The sequence below is a fragment of the Eretmochelys imbricata genome, chromosome 9, assembly GCF_965152235.1.
Source record: "Eretmochelys imbricata isolate rEreImb1 chromosome 9, rEreImb1.hap1, whole genome shotgun sequence".
Classification (NCBI taxonomy): Eukaryota; Metazoa; Chordata; order Testudines; family Cheloniidae; genus Eretmochelys; species Eretmochelys imbricata.
This window is the reverse complement of record NC_135580.1, coordinates 52,800,056-52,818,544: the sequence shown is the minus strand read 5'-3', so window position 1 is coordinate 52,818,544 and position 18,489 is coordinate 52,800,056. Positions and strand designations below refer to the sequence as shown.

General features: G+C 46.3%; 1 protein-coding gene across 1 annotated transcript in view; it reads left to right on the top strand.

Annotated features, from left to right (window-relative positions):
* The window catches only part of EPHB1 (EPH receptor B1), a 317,963-nt gene that overhangs the window by 90,022 nt on the left and 209,452 nt on the right, over positions 1–18,489 (top strand). The window contains exon 3 of the mRNA XM_077825793.1: positions 9,557–10,238. Within this exon, the coding sequence (XP_077681919.1) occupies positions 9,557–10,238 (682 nt within the window). The remainder of the gene's footprint in view (positions 1–9,556; positions 10,239–18,489) is intronic.

The following is an 18,489-nucleotide window of genomic DNA, read 5'->3' as shown; positions in this document are numbered from 1 at the left end:
GTGGATGGATGGTGAGATGGATGGCTTCATTAAAGCAGTGAAAATATGTAAGGACAGATCATTGCAATAGTGAAAAATCCAATATACTTCAGATGGTTATGTTTTATCTTGGTGGAAGTTTTCAATCCCAACTGAATCTAGTTGTGTTTTACAGCCGGCTGCTAAGACTACTTCAGTAAGCAAGGGTTGTACATAAGTGTGGTTACCATTCGGGTTCCTGCAGCCTTCCTCCTGCCACAGTTGTCCGCACTAGCATTTCACAATCCTCTAACCTGTGATCTTGTATCCTGATCACTACCTGCTTCTTATTTTGCCCTCCCTGGGTCAGAATTAATTTTTTCTGAGGCTCTCAGTGCCCAGGCCCAGACTTTCAAAACTGCTCAGCTCCTGAGGCACGAAAACAAGGGCCCCAACTTTGATTTTTGTGAGAGGAGCTCAGTGTGGGCTCTTGTAAGCATCGTGCCCTTGTTCCAATGCCTGTTCAGGAGCTGAGTCCTTGTGAAAATCCAGCCCCATAGCTGGTATTGACAAATTACCAAAATGCTGACAGGAACAGCAAATGAAAGGTGCTGGTAATCGCCCCTCATAAGCAGGCACGGTGGAAGCCCTCAGGAGGCAGGTGCAAAATGTGCATTATGAAATGCAGCATGGCGGAACAAATCCTTTTTCTTGGGCTAGAGGCAGCCAGTTCCATAGGAGATTCAAGTTCAGAATTTCTCAAATTCATAGATTCTAAGGCCATAAGGGCCCCTTATGATGATCTAATCTGACCTCAAGCATAAAACAGGCCACAGAACCTCACCCAATAATTTTTGCTTTGAGCCCATAGTTTCTGCTTGAGCTAGAGCCTGTCTTTTAGAAAGAGATCCTATGCTACTTCGACTCCCAGTGGTGGAGAACCAACCACCTCAAGAGGTAAATTGTTCTAATGGTTAACTACCTTCCCTATTAAACATTTGTGCCTTATTTCTAGTCTGAATTTATCTAGCTTCAACATCTAAGTGTCGGCTCGTGTTATGCCTCCCTATCCTAGATCAAAGAGCCCTTTACTATGAGGTACTTGTAGATAGCGCTCAAGTTATTATTTTAACCTTTTCTTTGACAAAATAACTAGAGCAAGCGTCTTTAGTCTCACATGGTAAGGTATTTTTCCAGGCCTTCAATTATTCGTGTAGCGCCTTGCTGAAGCCCTTTGAATTTTTCATCATTCTTTTTGAAGTGTGCACACCAAAACCGGCCCCAGTATTCCAATAAAGCTCTCACTGTCAGAGAGAGAGGTAACATCTGTATATTAAAACCAGACCAGAGGGGTGAAATGGTCAACCCAGTTTGGATGCTAGTCTGTGCTAAGCAGTGTCTCCTCCTGTTCCCATGCCTACTTGAACATTGAAGCAATATTCTTTAAGTATCCTCTTGTAACAGCACAATCTTAGTCTTTTGTTCAGCTTAACAGCTCTCAATAAATATGCCTAAAGCAGGTTTGTGCAATTTCCTGGCCAGTCCAGGTGCTGGACGTCTGCACAACAGTAATAAAATGTATTCAGATAAGAGTTATCCAGAATATTGTAAACTGTATTGACTTATGACCTCATAACTCATACATGCAGCTACAGCTCTTTCTCACAGCCTGGCTGCTAAGATCTATGGGTGAAATCATTGTCTTTTTGAAGTCAATGAGAGTTTTGCCCATGACTTCAATAAAATTGGTTAGAAAATGGTTTGGTTTTCGCCAGAAAATCTTGACAAAAATTGAATATATTTTTTTTTTGTTTTCATTAAAACTCCCAAAACTACAAAGCTGAAAATTTTCAATGTTAGGTAACGGAAAACAAACTTTTTGGATGAAAATCTAAATTGTATGTCTAAAACCTGTAGAAAAGAGAGATATTCTGGCCAACCACTCACATTTGGTTTTCAGATTTTGGTTTGCAAATGGAAAATTTGAAAATGTTCAAGGAAAGTAGGTACTTTCCATGAAGACATGTATTAGTCAGAACCCAATATTCCATCTAAAAAGAAGTTCAACAGAAAATGCCAATTCAAGCTGCCCTATCTCTCAGCTATGCTAAGGATCAGTTGGGACAAAAGCAGCTCCTGTTTATCCTATCCAGCTGAGAATCAAGAGGAGAGGCAAGGAGCATGAGTTGGTGTGGCTAGAAGAGGCATTGTTGATGTGTTTCTCACAGCATCAGCCCAGTGGGACACACAGAGCTTGGGTATCTGGTTATCCTTTAAAAATGATTCCCTTGGATCCTTGGACCTTTAAGCTCAGTGGAGAGTGTGGGGGTGTGCTTTAAACCTCTGGGTTTCAGGCTTGTGGGGCATCCATCACCTGGCACCTTTAACAAAGCCACGTCACACACAGTTGAGCCCTTTCTGTATTTGGAAAAGACAGAACAAAGCTTGTGAAGAACATAGAGAGTGTGGGGGTGGCAAATGATGCAGGAACATAGGAGCAGCCAGACTGGATCAGATCCCATATCCATGAAATCGTAGTTGCTGCAGCCCTTGGCTTGAAGTGGTTTCCATCGTATATGGGATTTACAGTTTGGTTCAGTGGCTCTCAACTCCGCCCCCCGCCCACTGTAAAAATTGTTCCAGCCCCACTACATGTCATCCAGTGTCCTGTCTCCAATAGTGATCAGCATCAACTGCTTCAGAGGAAGGTGAAAGAACCCTGCAAAGGACAGTTAGGGAATAACCTGCCTTCAGGGAAAGTTTCTTCTAACACCATCTGTGAGGGGCTGGCATATACCTCAGAGCATGGGGTCTGATGTCCCTTCTGTGATACAGCATGGCCAGAGGGCAGCAGCAGAGTGTTCTAAGGGAGCCTTATTCCCTGTAGAGGGAAGCAAGTTTGCTATAGATTAAAGTACCTGAAGCCAATTAAAGCACATGAAACCAATTAGAGCACCTGAAGCCAGTCACCTGATTTCCCCCCCTTCCCCCCCCCCCCCCCCCCCGCTTCAATCAGACAAGACAAGGAGTTGAAGCTGAGTGGATTGGTGTTGGAGTAGAGAGCAGTTTGGAGGAGTTGAAGCAGAGTGGATTGGTGAAAGTAAGGAAAAGTAGTGAGGAAAGTAGCCCAGGGGAAGGAACTGCTAGTTCAAGCGGTTTACCGCTATCCCTAGGGCCCCTGGGCCGTGACCCGGCATAGAGGGCAGGCCTGGGTCCCTCCGTCTCCACTCCCCTCCTCTAGGACACTAGTGGGGCTGTTAATACCCCAGTTCAGGGGCAAGAAACGGTGCCCTGAACCCTCCCCAAGAAGAGAAAGCGCAAGACCCATCAAAGTAGTGCTGGCAATTTGCCACACTCCTAAAACTCTTGGATTTGTTTTTAATCCTTGTTTTAGCTCTGGATGTTGTTTTTAGCCATCTGAGCGTTCAAACTTCTTTTTGGATCCTGCTAAGCTCCTGGCCTCTCTGCTATCTTTGTGGCAGTGAATTGCAGAGGCAAACTGTACATTGTGTGATATTTCCTTGTATCCTTTTTAATTTGCCACCTTTTTGGTTCCATGGACTATCCCTTCTCTTTGTGTTTTGCGACAGGGTTAATAGAAGTTCCTGCTTTGCCTTCTCTGTACAAAACTTCCCTGCACAACTCAACACTGGAAAAAAGTTACTGACATGAAACAGAGTTTGTTACTGAAATCCCTCAGATGGATTGATAGTTATCTGTCTATATATCTCCTAAGTGGATGGTAAACAGATACTTGTATGCAGACAAAAGACTGGTGGATAGGTAAACAAGTGGATAGGTAAAAATGACATATATAGAGAGACAAACATATGGCTAGACTTACAGATACAATACACAGACAGGGGCTATAGAGAAGAGAGAATTGACAAAGAGTACACAGAACAGATAGCTAGACTAGTGGTTCTCAAACTTATTTCATTGTGCCCCCCTTCTTTGAGTCTGTAGTAGTGTACACCCTGCTACACAAATACATAAACTTATACATCCGGTGGTGGTGCTTCACTTGAATCCGTTTTGGTTTCTTTGTTTTTCACTTGAGTTTTTTTTTTTTCTGTTGCACAAATGAGCCAACAATCCATTGTAATAAGAGCGAAAGCAAAATGGCGATTGTGCTCCAGACTCACAATTAAATGTGCACACTGCGTTATAGCTAACAGGTTAACATACAGATGGCAATGACTTTGTATAATGCTATGCAGGCTTAATAGAAATTTGTCAAAATGCACAGCACCACCTGAGGGCCTGATATGGCTGGAGGAATGAGCTTTGCTAGGTATTCATTGCTGTGTGTAAAATGTACACATTTGCTTGGCCAGCTCTCAACTCCTCTCCCAAAAGTTCTCTTCAGTCCCATCCTCCACACCACTTCCTCCCCATGATACCGCGGGGAGCCGATATGCATTCACTGGATGACTTAGTATGTTTCTTTCCATCTCTAATGGCTAAGATTAAGATGTGAATGCCCATTGCTCTCCCGAACCCCCTCTTCCCTGCTCCTTCTTCATCCTCCCAAGCTCTCGCTGCTGCTTCCAAAAAGCTCTTGCCATCTCTTCCTCCTTCCGGTCTCCAGGGATTGTTTGTGCCTCCTTTCTATGCTGACCAAGTGAGTTACTCTCTCTGCATCATATTGGTGTTCTCTGCGGCTGGCCTGGCGACGGCTCTTCCCTAGAACTCCACTCGCTCTCACTACCAGAGCCGCACACATGAACTCGATTAGCTACAGGTCTTCATTCCTGGCCATGCCCTTAAGACTGGCTTTACACAGGTTGTATAAGGAACCAGGTTGTCACAGGCTTAAAACCACAGTGTAGGTATTACTATGCAAAGCAGCCATATAATGTATCTATAATTACCATTTTTAGGATGGATCCTCAGCTGATGTAAGTTGAAGTCTGTTGCCTTGGGCTCCTTTGATTTATACCAGCTTAGGGTCTGGCCCATTGTGTTTAAGAGGTAGCTGAATGGAGCAGGATTTTTCTGTAGGTAGATAGACCAGTGTAGATATACTGTGTGTACAATATAGATCTGCTGTACTCTAGCTGTTCTTCAGATGTTTTATGCATGGGCACAAGTTATTTGCAGGATTACCACATGATAACATGGCACAAGTACCATACCTGTATTTTACACCAGAAGGTGAATTTATTTCTAATGGCAGGAGCTGCCGGGATGTTTCAGTTCATGAGGCATGTATGTATCCCCACTAAAATATAAGGGCCAAATTTGCAAAACTCCCCTTGAGTCCCTGGTAGCATAGGTTATGGTGCCTGCAGCAGGAAGGGTGGAGGGATTTTCAGAGTGGGAAATCCCCAGAGGGGAAGTGATCCCTCTAGAATAAGCTTGTTGGTCTGTGTTGGCACCAAGGTGCGGTGAAGAGCGCCTCCAGTGCACAGAAACAGCCGCTAGCCACTCCCTTGACTTGTTTCTACACGATCCAGTCAGGGCAAGAATGACAGACTGCATTCAGCTGACAGCTTCGGATAATCACATATGTGAGCCATCGGAATAATGACAGCTGAATAGCACGGCTCCTGCTGCTATGGTTACCTGCAAAGCTCTTTCCCCAGTTTTTCTTTGCTGTGTGCTGTTGTTGTTGTTGAGTTGGCTCCTGGAATGGGGAGGGGAGCAGGAGGTGGAACAGTCCATTATACTCTCTTTAGGTCTCCCAGCTGGAAGGGTTTTAAAGCTCAGCAGAGTCAGGGAAGAGTACTGACTTAATCCCCAGCGTCCTGTGAATTATTTAAAGGGATCTTGTTGAAACAATGAATTTGTGGCTGTTATAGTGGCAACAAAAGACACAGCTGTTACAAAGGCCACAGGGCTACTCCCCCGGCAGGAGCTGGTGCTGCTCGGTGCCTTCTCACAGGCCTGGCAGAACAGAGGGGAAGGGTGGGCTCCATGAACTGCTGGAGCCTCTTCCAGATAGAGTTTCTCAATCGTGCGGCCTATGTTGCAGCTACCTGCTCCCTCCTTCGCTTCTGCAAAGCCCAGACAGCAGTGTGAACAGGACACCATTCATGTCAGTGGGATCCAGCAAAGGCCTGGACCTCATGTGTGGGGCTCTATTGGAGATGCCAATTCCCCAGCATGTGTGACTGCATGCAAGAAGCAAGTTCTTTCCTGCACATGGATTTGCAGAGACCACCCCTGCCGCAGTGCACCCTGGTGCTCTGCAGACTCATATTCCCTCACATGCCTGGCTCTGCTACCCAGGCTCCGTTCCCTGATTCACCATTTAGAATCATAGAATATCAGAGTTGGAAGGGACCTCAGGAGGTCATCTAGTCCAACCCCCTGAAAGCAGGACCAATCCCCAATTTTTGGCTCAGATCCCTAAATGGCCCCCTCAAGGATTGAACTCACAACCCTGGGTTTAGCAGGCCAATGCTCAAACCACTGAGCTATCCCTCCCCCCCTTGCCTCTTTCCCTTTCCACTGGTTTTCTCATCCTCATCTTTAGTATTGCTGCAATGCTCAGAATGTGTGCTGAGACCTTTCCAGTCATGCTGAGAGAGGGTCCTGCTGCTCCGAAGAGCTTGCAATCAAAGGGCATTTAAGCCATGGCTCTGGATAGGGGTAGTGTGGAAATGACCCAAACTAGCAAGAGCACCTGAGAGAATGCGCCTCATAATCTCTGCTGCAGTTGCTACTTGGAGGGGTGGGAGGAGACAGGGTCATGTCCACCCTGCCCCCATGCAGCATCCAGCTCCTTAGCAGTCACCCTTCCCAGAGCCCAGTAGTTGTGACCGGCCCATATGACTGTGCAAGGGGTGGGAAGCTTGTTTAATATCAAGGCCAAGGAATGTGTGAAGGGAACTCATCTTCTCTTTTGAATTAACCCCTGCCCATTAACCTTACTTCAGTCCTCTCCCCCACACCTACCTGCTCTGCACCCTTCCCCCCACCTTGCAGAATCCATCTGCAGACCTTGCATATCCCTCCCGACTAGATCTGCCCACCAGTTGATTTGAAATTTTCCCTACAATCGAATCCCAGTCCGGTATCTTGCCTTTTGGCTAGTTTTAAGCTGAGCTAACCCACCCCATTTTCTCTGCCTCACCCCACTACACCAGCAGCCTCACACAGACAGCTCACTAGCGGAGGGAATGCTGGAATAGGAAGGGCTCCTGAGAGAGTTACAGTGAGGTGTGTCCCAGCTGCAGTTGCCTAGATCCTCCTGTACTAGGCTGCTCTTGGGATTTGCTTATGGGCTTCTGCCTCTGCAGCGTGTCTGAGTGCTCATTGCTGGCAGTGGGCGTATTTAGCCTGTTCTCCATTGCAGCTGCGTTTGCAGTCAATATCCTTGGGGCTAGTGAAATTCATGACCTTTGGGGGGTTCACAATCCACATCTGAATTTTGCAGCACTGCTCAAGATCCAAGCAACCTGGGAAGTGGTGTGGTAGAGTCGTCTATGGAAATGGAGTTAGAACCAGAGCTTGGCATCTAGAATGAAAGGCTGTTGGTACAGGCCTGTGACTAGCAGGCAAACCAAGCAGGCAGTGATGTACAAGCGTGTAGTTGATGACAAACTGGAAGGACTGGATGTTTCTCAGGGAGTTTGCATAGGTCAGAAAAACTCCTGGAGCTGATGCGCTTCATGGCCAGGTAACTGCTAAAAGATAGACAGACAATCGTCTGAAATTAATTGGATTCTGGTCCATGATGCAAAGCCCAAAAATGGAATGATAAACCTACTGAACCAGTAAGCCAGAATGACGTCAAGTACCCTTCAACTGTGTCCTGTAATGATAACGAGAGAACACTGGGTTCTGTCAAAATGACATCTTGTTGAATGCAGAGAAGTAATATCTTTGTACAGCTTTCATGGCATATTCGGGAATAGGATGCCGAGAGAGAAGACACAATCAGGTGGGGTTGTTTGCCACCATCTGTTGCTTGTTTGGTTAACAACAAGTTAGTCAAAATGCGGCCAGACCACCTTCAGCTGTGATCCTGTTAGCTCTCATAAACTTGAGCACAGTTTGAACTGGGGTAAAATTGTCCAAAGTGCCCAGTGGATGTGTGTATTCTTACAAGATCTTGTACGAATACACTGGTACTCCGGATCGTACACCACGACTACAGTTTATTAGTGGAAATATGGAAGAAAATATTTATCGAACTATTTAAATGGAAGCACAAGGGAACAAAATATGTGATAACATTCTGATGTTGCATAGAGGCAACATATTGTTTTATAACCTCCTGCTTCCCTGTCAGTATGTTAACATCAGCACATATAAGGACCCCCAAGCATTTTACATTGTACACACAAGAATTTTGCCATACATAGACATATGACACTGGCATTCCTAGGAATTATGCATCTCATCCACCGTAGCACATAAAGACTGCTGCATGAATAACGCTGTTACTAACAAAGAGACTGTAAACACAGACTAGTTAAGATAAATGGATTATATGGTTATAAATCTGTCTGTAGGACTCTCATGTCATCACAACTATTTACAGTTAGCTACTGCCTCTTAGATGAAATCATATCCAGTTTTACACTGATGCTGTTTCATGAATCCAATTGCAAGACTGCATTCTCAGTCTCCGTTTTGCTGATTTTGTTACTCATGAAAGTGAGAATCTGATAGCACTGCCTAGAGCATGTCTCACACTTTTTCAGAGCCACATGCTGACTACATTTTAATAGAGAAATATTCTTATGTACCACTTTCCCTTCCACTCATGAGTGTATATGGGTCATCTTTCCTCCCATTTATGCTCATGTAACATCCCTGTGGCAACTAGAGCAATCACTCACATGGAAAAGGCATTCTATGTATTGTCTTTGGCTATGTCTTCATGCAATTTAGCAGCTGGAAACAAGGAAGAGAGCAGCACCGTGCAACCAACCAGCTCTCTGCAGACACCATCAAGTTGTCCTCAGTCTGAAAACCTCTGGCTTAGAGACATAGTGCGAGCAAGATTTCTGGAAGCTTTGTCCACGTAGCTCTGCCCTTCCATGGTTAAAATAGCTCATAAGCTTTGCCAGTCATTGTGACAATGTCTCAAAGTCATGAGAGGATGCAGCATTGGGAAGAGGCATAGGGATGAGAATGGGGACAAGAAATGAATAGGAGACAGTGAGAGTCAGTGGTTAGAGCATTGGCTTGGGATTCAGGCAACTTGCGTGCTATTCCTATCTCTGCCATTGACCTGCTGGGTGACATTTCCAAGGTCACCATCGCCTCTGTGTGCCTCTCCCCATCTATAAAATGGGAATAATGAGACTGACCTCCCCCTTTGTAAAATGCTTTGAGATCTACTGATTAAAAGTTACTGTACCCAAGTGTGCGTGCGTGTGTGTAGCTGGGACAGAGTCTCTTCCTCTGCTTTTGGACTGGTGGTTTTGTGTTGTGTTTGCTGATTTCATAAATCCTGAGCCTTATCATGATTTTCTCTCACATTTCCAGAGGCGAAAGCCAAATACACTGACCCTCTGAGTCACTAACTCCCTGCATGCAGCAGTGATTAATGGGCCAATAGGTTAAAGTGTCATCTCTATGCCAGTTTTGCTGCATCCTTCTCATTGCCTGTTTCCTCTCCTGTGTTAATTCTGTCCAGTGGGAAGAAGTGAGCGGCTATGATGAGAACCTGAACACCATCCGCACTTACCAGGTGTGCAACGTCTTTGAACCCAATCAGAACAACTGGCTCCTCACCACATTCATAAACAGACGGGGCGCCCACCGCATCTACACCGAGATGCGCTTCACCGTGCGGGACTGCAGCAGCCTCCCCAATGTCCCTGGTTCTTGCAAGGAAACCTTCAACCTGTACTACTATGAGACGGACTCTATCATTGCCACCAAGAAGTCGGCCTTCTGGACGGAGGCACCCTACCTCAAAGTGGACACAATTGCTGCTGATGAGAGCTTCTCCCAGGTGGACTTTGGGGGCCGGTTGATGAAGGTGAACACTGAGGTGAGGAGCTTCGGACCCCTCACCCGCAATGGCTTTTACCTTGCCTTCCAGGACTATGGGGCTTGCATGTCACTGCTCTCAGTCAGGGTCTTCTTCAAGAAGTGCCCGAGTGTGGTGCAGAACTTTGCCATCTTCCCAGAGACCATGACTGGGGCGGAGAGCACATCTCTGGTGATTGCACGTGGCACCTGCATTCCCAATGCTGAGGAGGTGGACGTACCCATTAAGCTGTACTGCAATGGTGATGGAGAGTGGATGGTTCCCATTGGCCGCTGCACTTGCAAGGCTGGCTACGAGGCTGAGAACAACGTGGCCTGCAAAGGTAAGACTCCGCTCAGCTTGGGTATTGTTTCATGATGCTTTGCTTTGCTAACAAAGAGGATGCTCCAAATCCAGCTGAGGTTGGCCAGTGCCCAGTCTACCATTGAGGGGCTTCAGTGCTGCCCTCAGGGATTGTCAGGGGATCTGAGCATTGTGAAACAGCCTGGCCACCGCCCCCTATCTTCCCCCTCCCACTTCCCGCCCCCTAACTGCCCCCCTTAGAACTCCCAACCCATCCAATCCCCCCTGCTCCTTGTCCCCTGACCACCCCCTCCCAGGACCCCCTGCCTCTAACCCCTCCCCCAGGACCCTGCCCCCTATCCACACCCCTGTCCCCTGACTGCCCCCCGGGACCCCTGTTCCTAATTGCCCCCCACCCCCCCCCATCCAACCCCACCCCCTATCCAACCCCCGCTGTTCCCTGTCTTCTGACTGCCCCCCACCCTGAACCTCCACCCCATTCAACTGTCCCCTGACTGCCCCCCTGGGGCCTCCTGCCCCTTAGCCAACTCCTCTTACCCTTACCCTTATCATGCTGCTCACAGCAGCAGGACAGGCTTATTTGAAAGCCTGTGAGGTGGGCTGGCGCAAGCCGCGCTGCCCATGCGGTGGTGTTACTGTGGTGGAGGGGGAACAGTGGGGGAGGGGTCAGGGGTGAGCCTCCCTGGCCGGGAGCTCCGGGACCAGTGGCCACCCCTGATCTAGTGGGGAAATGCATTCAGGGCCCTGTCAGCTAAATCTGACATGGAATTTGATTCAATCGTGTTCGTATCCTTGTTTGTTTCTTTCCTCAAACAATTGTGAGGCCAGCTTTTGTTTACCCCAGTGTTTTGGGGAGGAGCTTTTGTTTGTGCAAATGTGTGAGCTAATGCATTTGCATGTGAACGAGTGTTTTGGGGTCAGAAACAAGTAACTGGTGATTCTAGATATGGTGCAGTCCTTGGTGGTAATGTGACATGGGGAAATTGAGCAGAAAGCCTGCTAGACATCCAATAAATGTGACATCTTTCTCCCTCCCTCACTAAGGTAGCAAGCGAACCATCTGTTTTTAATCTGGGGTTTACCTAGGTAGTTGAGTGGAACGCTCTGAATTCCTTTGGAATCTTTAGGTGTATGGTGAATGCAAAGTTGCCTTTCCCTTCTCTAGGTGTGTACTTAGGCTGAACTGAAATCAATGGTGGTGTGTTTCTAGCAGAGCTCTGCCCTGGGTATGCGTTGTTCCAGAGCATGGGAGGTGTTCAAGGGAGTCTTTTCCAAAGTAGACAGAAACCTGAGAGCAAGACATTCAGTAAGAAAAATTCCAGCTACAAAATAGAATGTTGGCTATTTTTTCTTTTCATTTTAAAGCTGTATAGGGGCTTTAAAAATAGCATTTATTTTTATTCTGTTTTTAATACCTGTGTGGGAGCTTGAAACCAAAGTTACTTGCACTCTCCATATTCACCAGTTTCCATTTGGCAAACCAATTTCATCCATGGGTGCTTCTGGGATTGGCACCCAAGCCCAGAGAGTCTCTGGAAAGATGCCTGTCAACTGCAATGGTCTTTTAATCAGTCGGCACAGATCTGCACACCTTCCTTTGGGTTTTACTCCCTTGTTTGTCTAGCAGCATCAATGATGTCAGCACAATCGTGGGAAAAGTGTCTTTTGGTCAAAATCCTGCTACAAATCCCGTGGGACTGGTGGGATGTGTTTGACCAAAAAATAGCAGCTATCATTTGCTTTCTTAATTCTCTCCCATGGAGTAAGAATGAAGCATTTAGGATAACAATTTAGATCGAGACTGTTAAGGCAGGCCAGATTTAAGGCCTGACCCACTTGACGGTGTACTTCAAATTGCTCCATCTTGTTGTTATAAAACACATTGCACGTGTGGCCGATGATTGTTTGTTAGTGCTCAGACAGAGGCTGCACTAAAGGAAATCAAGCAGCAGATCGTTCTCTTGAAGGAGCCTGTGCAACAGCTGCTGCATGAACGGAAAATCTCCGAAGCGATGTTTGTGATTTCCCAGCTTCAAAGGGCTATGCAGGACTGCATTAGCTGGCTGGGCCTCTTTCATCTCTCTCATTATTTCCTGAGCGAAGCTGCAGGAACCAGAACAATCCTTGATTGGTTCTGATTTAAATGAAACTCTGGGAACAGCACTCTGATTCTTCCCGTTAATTGGAACTTTTCTCTTTTTTTTTGGGTTCTGCCATCCAGGCTGTCAATTTGATACCGCCTGCTGGAGTCCTCCGCAGGGCTGGTTTTAGAAATACAGAAATCACGCTTGTTTCGTTTGATGTCCTCTTTTGGAGGTTTTTATTAATATTTCCAAAATTGTACTCTGTTTTTTCTGTAGCTTTACTTACTTTCTTCCCTCCCAAATTACACTGTTTATAGAAATTCATTTCAGGATGCTGAGAGGGGAGAATTTTCAAGTGTTGGCCATTGGGGAACCTTGACACCATCAAGCCTAGAAATTCAGATGTTTACATTAAATCTCTTTGTTTTATGCTAAAGTCGGCCACGGCTGGCTTGAAGCTGCAGTGAACTCCCTGCTGTAGGCCGACAACATACACCATCAGGAAATACACCAAGCTCATCTAGATTCTGCATAGAAATTGTGTAACCGGGGCCTCCAAGGACTGTGGCTGTGTTTAATGAAGATGTTGAGGACTGTTCGATGTACAGTATGCAGGATTGCCGACTCTCGGGATTTCATTGTGAGAAAACACTGGCACTAGCTGTATAATGATGCTGAAAGCTCCAGCACTTGCATGATTTTTGGACTTCTCCAAAGGATAGCCTGAGCTGATTGGCTGCCTTCCCCACTTTTTCACCTTCCTGGAGAAGAACAGCCAATCGGAGCTGCTGCAGAAGGCAGGCAGAACGCCCCTCCCCCACCCGAGGAGTTTTTAAGTAGTGGAGGAGGGAGAAATCCATAGGAGGGGAAGGAGGAACAGGGAGCAGAAAAAGCCCAGCAGTTCCTCTGTCCTCCCCTCTTGTGAGCAATGGTCAGTCTGCTCCCTACTCCCCCTTCCTCTCTCCATCCTTGCCAAACTAGGTCCAGGGAGGGAGGAGGAGAAGCCCTGGATCTGCAGGGGGAGCAGAGATGTGATGACTGACAAGGGGCAGATGTGTGTCTGGGGAGGTAAATTTGATGTGGGGGCTGGAGTGGTGCATAATTAAGTGTTGGGCTGGGGGAGTGGCAGATATAGGGTGAGGGGGCACAGAGTTAATGAATTAGAATGTCGAGGGCTGGGGAGAAGGTGGAAGGCCCATGTCAACAGGCAGCAGCCCAAGCCCTTGCAGAATTCCTGGTCTACAAACATTGGGGAGAATGGGCAACACCGTAATTGTCAGACACACTCAGGGGCGGAGGGGAGGAGAAGAGGCAGGGGGAGTTCAACATTGAAAACCAGGTCAAAACCCATTACAAAATCTTTTAGAAAATACTCTTCTTCTTTCTGAGCCACTCTTATGGCGGGAGGGCCAGGGCTGACGCAATTTTTGAACTTTTGGGGTTGGCAGTACTGGGTATGTAATGGTGTGTTTACTTGCAATAGATTATTCAGCCACTAGATGGCTCTATGAGGTGAATAGAGGTCCAGCCAGAGTGTGACCTTGGGTAAACAAGGAGGACAAAGCTGGGACTCAAGCTGTGTAGGCACTTGTGTGTATGTTTCTGTAGTTGTAGCTTTTTTCCTTAATGAATGTTTCCTGTTTTAAAAGAGCTGTGATTCCATGTATCCTAAAAAGATACAGAAAAAATAACCAGGCTTGGTCCTCTCATAGTTTTTCATCCAGGCAAAAATGCAGTTTTTCAGCATGAAAAAACTGCTTTCCAGTCTATCAAAAGGGAGGCAATTATCTTATGTATTTTAGTACAAGTGGAAACAATCTGAAAGTAAGTATGATTCTGTACCTTTGGGCACAGTTTTTAAGATCTCCAGATCAAAGGGAAAGGGTGGAGGTGTTAAGAAGGCATAATCTTCACAGAAGATTTAATTGTGTTTTGCAAAGGGGAAGATTGGGGGACATAGTGCTTACAGTAAAGCACGAAGGTAAAGGCCACGTTCTACATTTGCATCTGTCTGTACATGTTGCATCTCACCCATCTTTGTGGTATCTTTGTGACATTTACTTAGGATGCTCGCTTAAGAAACAGGGAGGTGTTCAGAATGACTCAGAATATAGAGTCCCTGGAAGCAGCTTCTTTATTGCCCTTAGTAGTAGAGTTGTGAAAAAAATACTATGAATATACACATGGATCACAGATTTGATCCAGAGCAAAATGTTGTTCTTATTGATGTAGAACATCAATTGTTTTTCTCAGTGAAAAGAATTTAGATGCACCTTCTGGGGGAAACACTTTTTAAAAAATGACTGGTTAGGAATTTGTGATTTTTTTTTAAATAAAAAAACGTATTTTCTTGGCAAAATGATATTCTTCTACTTACAAAAAATAACCTCCAATTTTGGCAAAAGTTTGAATTGAAAAATGAGAAATAATGTGATTTTTCTATATGTGTATATTTTTGTTTTAAATTGATGGAGAGAGGAGGGGGGGATTTCTTTCCTCAGTTCTACTCAGTAGCTTCTAGGAATATGTATGTTTCACAGTTCTTCAGAATTCCAGGAAGAGATGCTGCCCATGTAAAGTGCTCTGGGGCTTCTCCTAAAATGCTTTAGTTTTGCTGTGTTTGCATGGCTAGCTAGCATCACCTAGAGTTATGTACGCCGTTCCATGCACAATCCTCTTTTTAGTGTGGAGAAATGGATGAAATATGCAAGCTCACTTTGTCCAGCTGGTTAAAGGAACACGGTCAGCATGAGAATAACATGTCCATTGGAAAACATTGTAACTCCTGTTACTATTAGCAAACTGCTAGGATGACTGTAATTGAAAGAGATTAGAGACACTAAGAACCACCTAGATGTCGAATATTGGTTTCCCTTTATCTTTTCCATTTGTGCCTGTGATGATTAGTTCAGCACAACTATGAAACTCACTATCTTATCTATAATACTTCTCTGGCCCCCACACCATGGTATCTGCACACCTCAGTCTTTAATGTGGTGAAGCTCGCAGCACCCCTGGGAGGCAGGAAAATGCTAGTGTCCCATTTTACACGTGAGGAACTGGAGTCCAGAGACACTAAGGCCCAAATCCACAAAGGGACTAGGCACCTTAACCCAAGATTTAGGCACTGTCACAATCCACAGACCCCCCACGTGGATGTTGCCTAACCCTGTAGAAGCCTAAACCCTCTCAGCACCTGTGTCTTCTGGGTAAAATTCACTCCATGGTAAGGCCAGGTCTACAGTACAGACCTATATCGATATAACTATGTTGCTCAGGGGTGTGAAATTGACGTAGTTGTACTGACCTAACCCCTTGTGTAGACAGCACCATGTCGATATAGCTACCGCCTCTCGGGGAGGTGGATTAATTATGCGTAGTAGCATATATTGTATGTGAAGACGAGCCTAGGTTTCTAACTTTGGGTGGGTTCAATGCTGCCTCACTTTGCACACCTGACACCTGTCTCCTGCTTATGCCCCAGTGTGATCCGAAAGCCCAGCATTCTTCCACCCATCTTGCCGGCAGGGCTTGAACTGGTAGGTGTGTTCTGAGCATGTCTACCAGATCAGTCCCCATTCAGAATTGAACAGGAGGTGGTTGCAGCAGCTGCCTTATAACTTTTAGCCCAGTGGTTAGAGCACTCCCAGGGGATGTGGGAAACCCAGGTTCAAATCCCCCTCTGACAGAGGGGAGAAAGGATTTGAGCAGGAGTCTCACTCCTCACAGGAGAGTGCCCTGACCTGGGGCATATTCGCATGTGACCCGGCCCTGAAGGATATTCTGGTGTGGGGTTCCCTCAGTCAATAAATTAAAGAGTCATTGAGCCACAGAGAGAGAGAGTGAGAATGATTCTAGAGCCTGGTGGCACCCACCAAGTAGTTCTCCAAACCCCCTACTTCAGTGACCAAAGGACCTTCCCAAATGTCAGCGGGGCAGCAGAAAAACATTATCAAGATTTGTAGAAAGGGAAGTAAAAGACGGAAACAAACTCAGGCGTTCTATTGAATGGGTGCTCTCTTAGAACACTGACTGCTTACTATTAAAATCTGGTCTGAGGTTGGACTTCAGGGTCTTAACAGCTTGTCTACACAATATACCATGTCTGTTTCTTTAAATTGTTTTGTTTCATCAGGACTCGAGGCAAATCTGAGCAGATGGCATGGTGTGGGTCATGTAGACTCACTCTGCTGGTAGGGACCAAGGCGTGACACGTCCATAGCAGATGGACAACACCTGGGTTCCCAAGCCATGGGTAATTTTCTGTCCAACTGCTTTAGCCAATGAATGGTATGTGTGAATTGTGTTTGCGTCTCCTTGCAGATGGCCCTCCAGGGAAAGCCAGGTGGACACAGAGTTTAATTGAGCTACCCTGTCCCAGGGGCAAGGTTGGGAACGAATTGTGACTTTGAGAATTACAGCTCACTCCTTTGTTCCCCTTGCTCCTCTCCCGATCCTCTGCTGGTATAAATGGGTGTAGCCCCTTGTAGTTCAGAGCAGAAGCGCTGATTGACATCAGCGGAGGATCTGGTCCAACCCATGATACATCTGCCCTCCATGAATACTGCTTTTGGCCAGTCAGCCCTGACATGCTTTTGCTGACATATTTACTGAATAACTGATTTTCAAACTGCATAGTAATGGGCCCGATTCCTTGTGACACCCCTAGAGGGTAGATTGCAATGTAACTTGCATTATAAGCACATATTGGACTTAACTGCTATAGGCCAGTTGCAGATTACTTACCCTTTGGGCCCAGGGAGAGGGCAACCAACCAGGGAGCGATTAGTAACTCTCCGAGTCACAATTAGTTCCCTGGACTGCCCCTGGGGTAATGCAGCTGTGTTAAATTATAATATGTGTCTATTGGTATAGACCAGCGTGTCTTGCTTCTCTCTCTGCAGCTGCTCAGTTTCCCTGACTGGCATGTTGTGGGAAAGGGGCTAAGGTTCCTTACCAACTGGTATGGGAGGGGAGTGGCCGCCTCTCGAAAGCTGCTCTCCTCCTGGTGCTACAGCTGTTATGGGCAGTCAGTGCAGGGCGCAAAGGAGATGTCTTATCTTCCTTACTCCCCGGCACACTGTCATAAGGGCAGGTGATGGTCCTGCCCTAGGTGAGCTGTGGTTTGTGCAGTACCTGGCACAGTGGGGCCCTTGTCTGTGATGGGGGCTTCTAGGTGCTGCTATAATACAAATAAGTCATTGTAACTGAAAGCTTCAAGCCTTTATCATGAGGTGTGTAGTATAACTTCCACATATCCTGGTTTACTGCTTGCTGATTGGTCAATCCCAGATACATATTGGTAGATGTCATGCCTCTAGCCTTGGTGATCTCAGTGGTGTTACAGGGCCTGACTACCTCCAAGTGGTCAAAATCATGAGTCAGACTCCCACCACATTCCTCCCCAGATCATGAGATTAGCTTAAAAATCATGAGATTTTAAAATAATAACCCCTGGGTCTTTTTATTTGCCTTCTGGGTTTTGGGTCTTTAGGGGTCATGTGTTTTGTGCAGCCCTGAGGGCTAGAAACTTGCTCTGGTTTGAAATGAAAGCTGGTTTCTAATGTTATCACAGGATAACAATGTTATCTAATGTTATTGTCTTGCAAGCCAACTGGGTGATTTTAAAAAAAAACGGGGGGGGGGGGGGGGAGGGGAAGGGTAGCTTAGTGCTTTGAGCATTGGCCTGCTAAACCCAGGGTTGTGAGTTCAATATTTGAGGGGGCCATTTAGGGATCTGGGGCAAAAATTGGGGATTGGTCCTGCTTTGAGCAGGGGGTTGGACTAGATGACCTCCTGAGGTCCCTTCCAACCCTGATATCCTATGACTCCAGGAGCTGGGGCTTTCAGGAAAGCATCAACTATCATTGAGATTTGCCATAAAACTCAGACACTTGGCAACCCTATGACGCTGCTCTGTCTTATGCTCTGGTTTTAGATCAGTGTGGCTCCACTCTCTTTTGTAGAGTCGCTCCTGATACACGCTGGTGTAACTGAGAGCAGAATCGAGCCCTCTGCACACAGCAGAACCATCTGCTTATCCAGCGCATTCTCCTCCTTGCCAACTCCCAGGAGGGCTGTGGATTCTGACATCTGTGCAAAGCCTTTGTCGACCTGAGCAGCTGAGATGAGCCACTTAATAATCCTGGGGGGAATTGTCACTAAAAATTCCTGGGATGTTAAGAA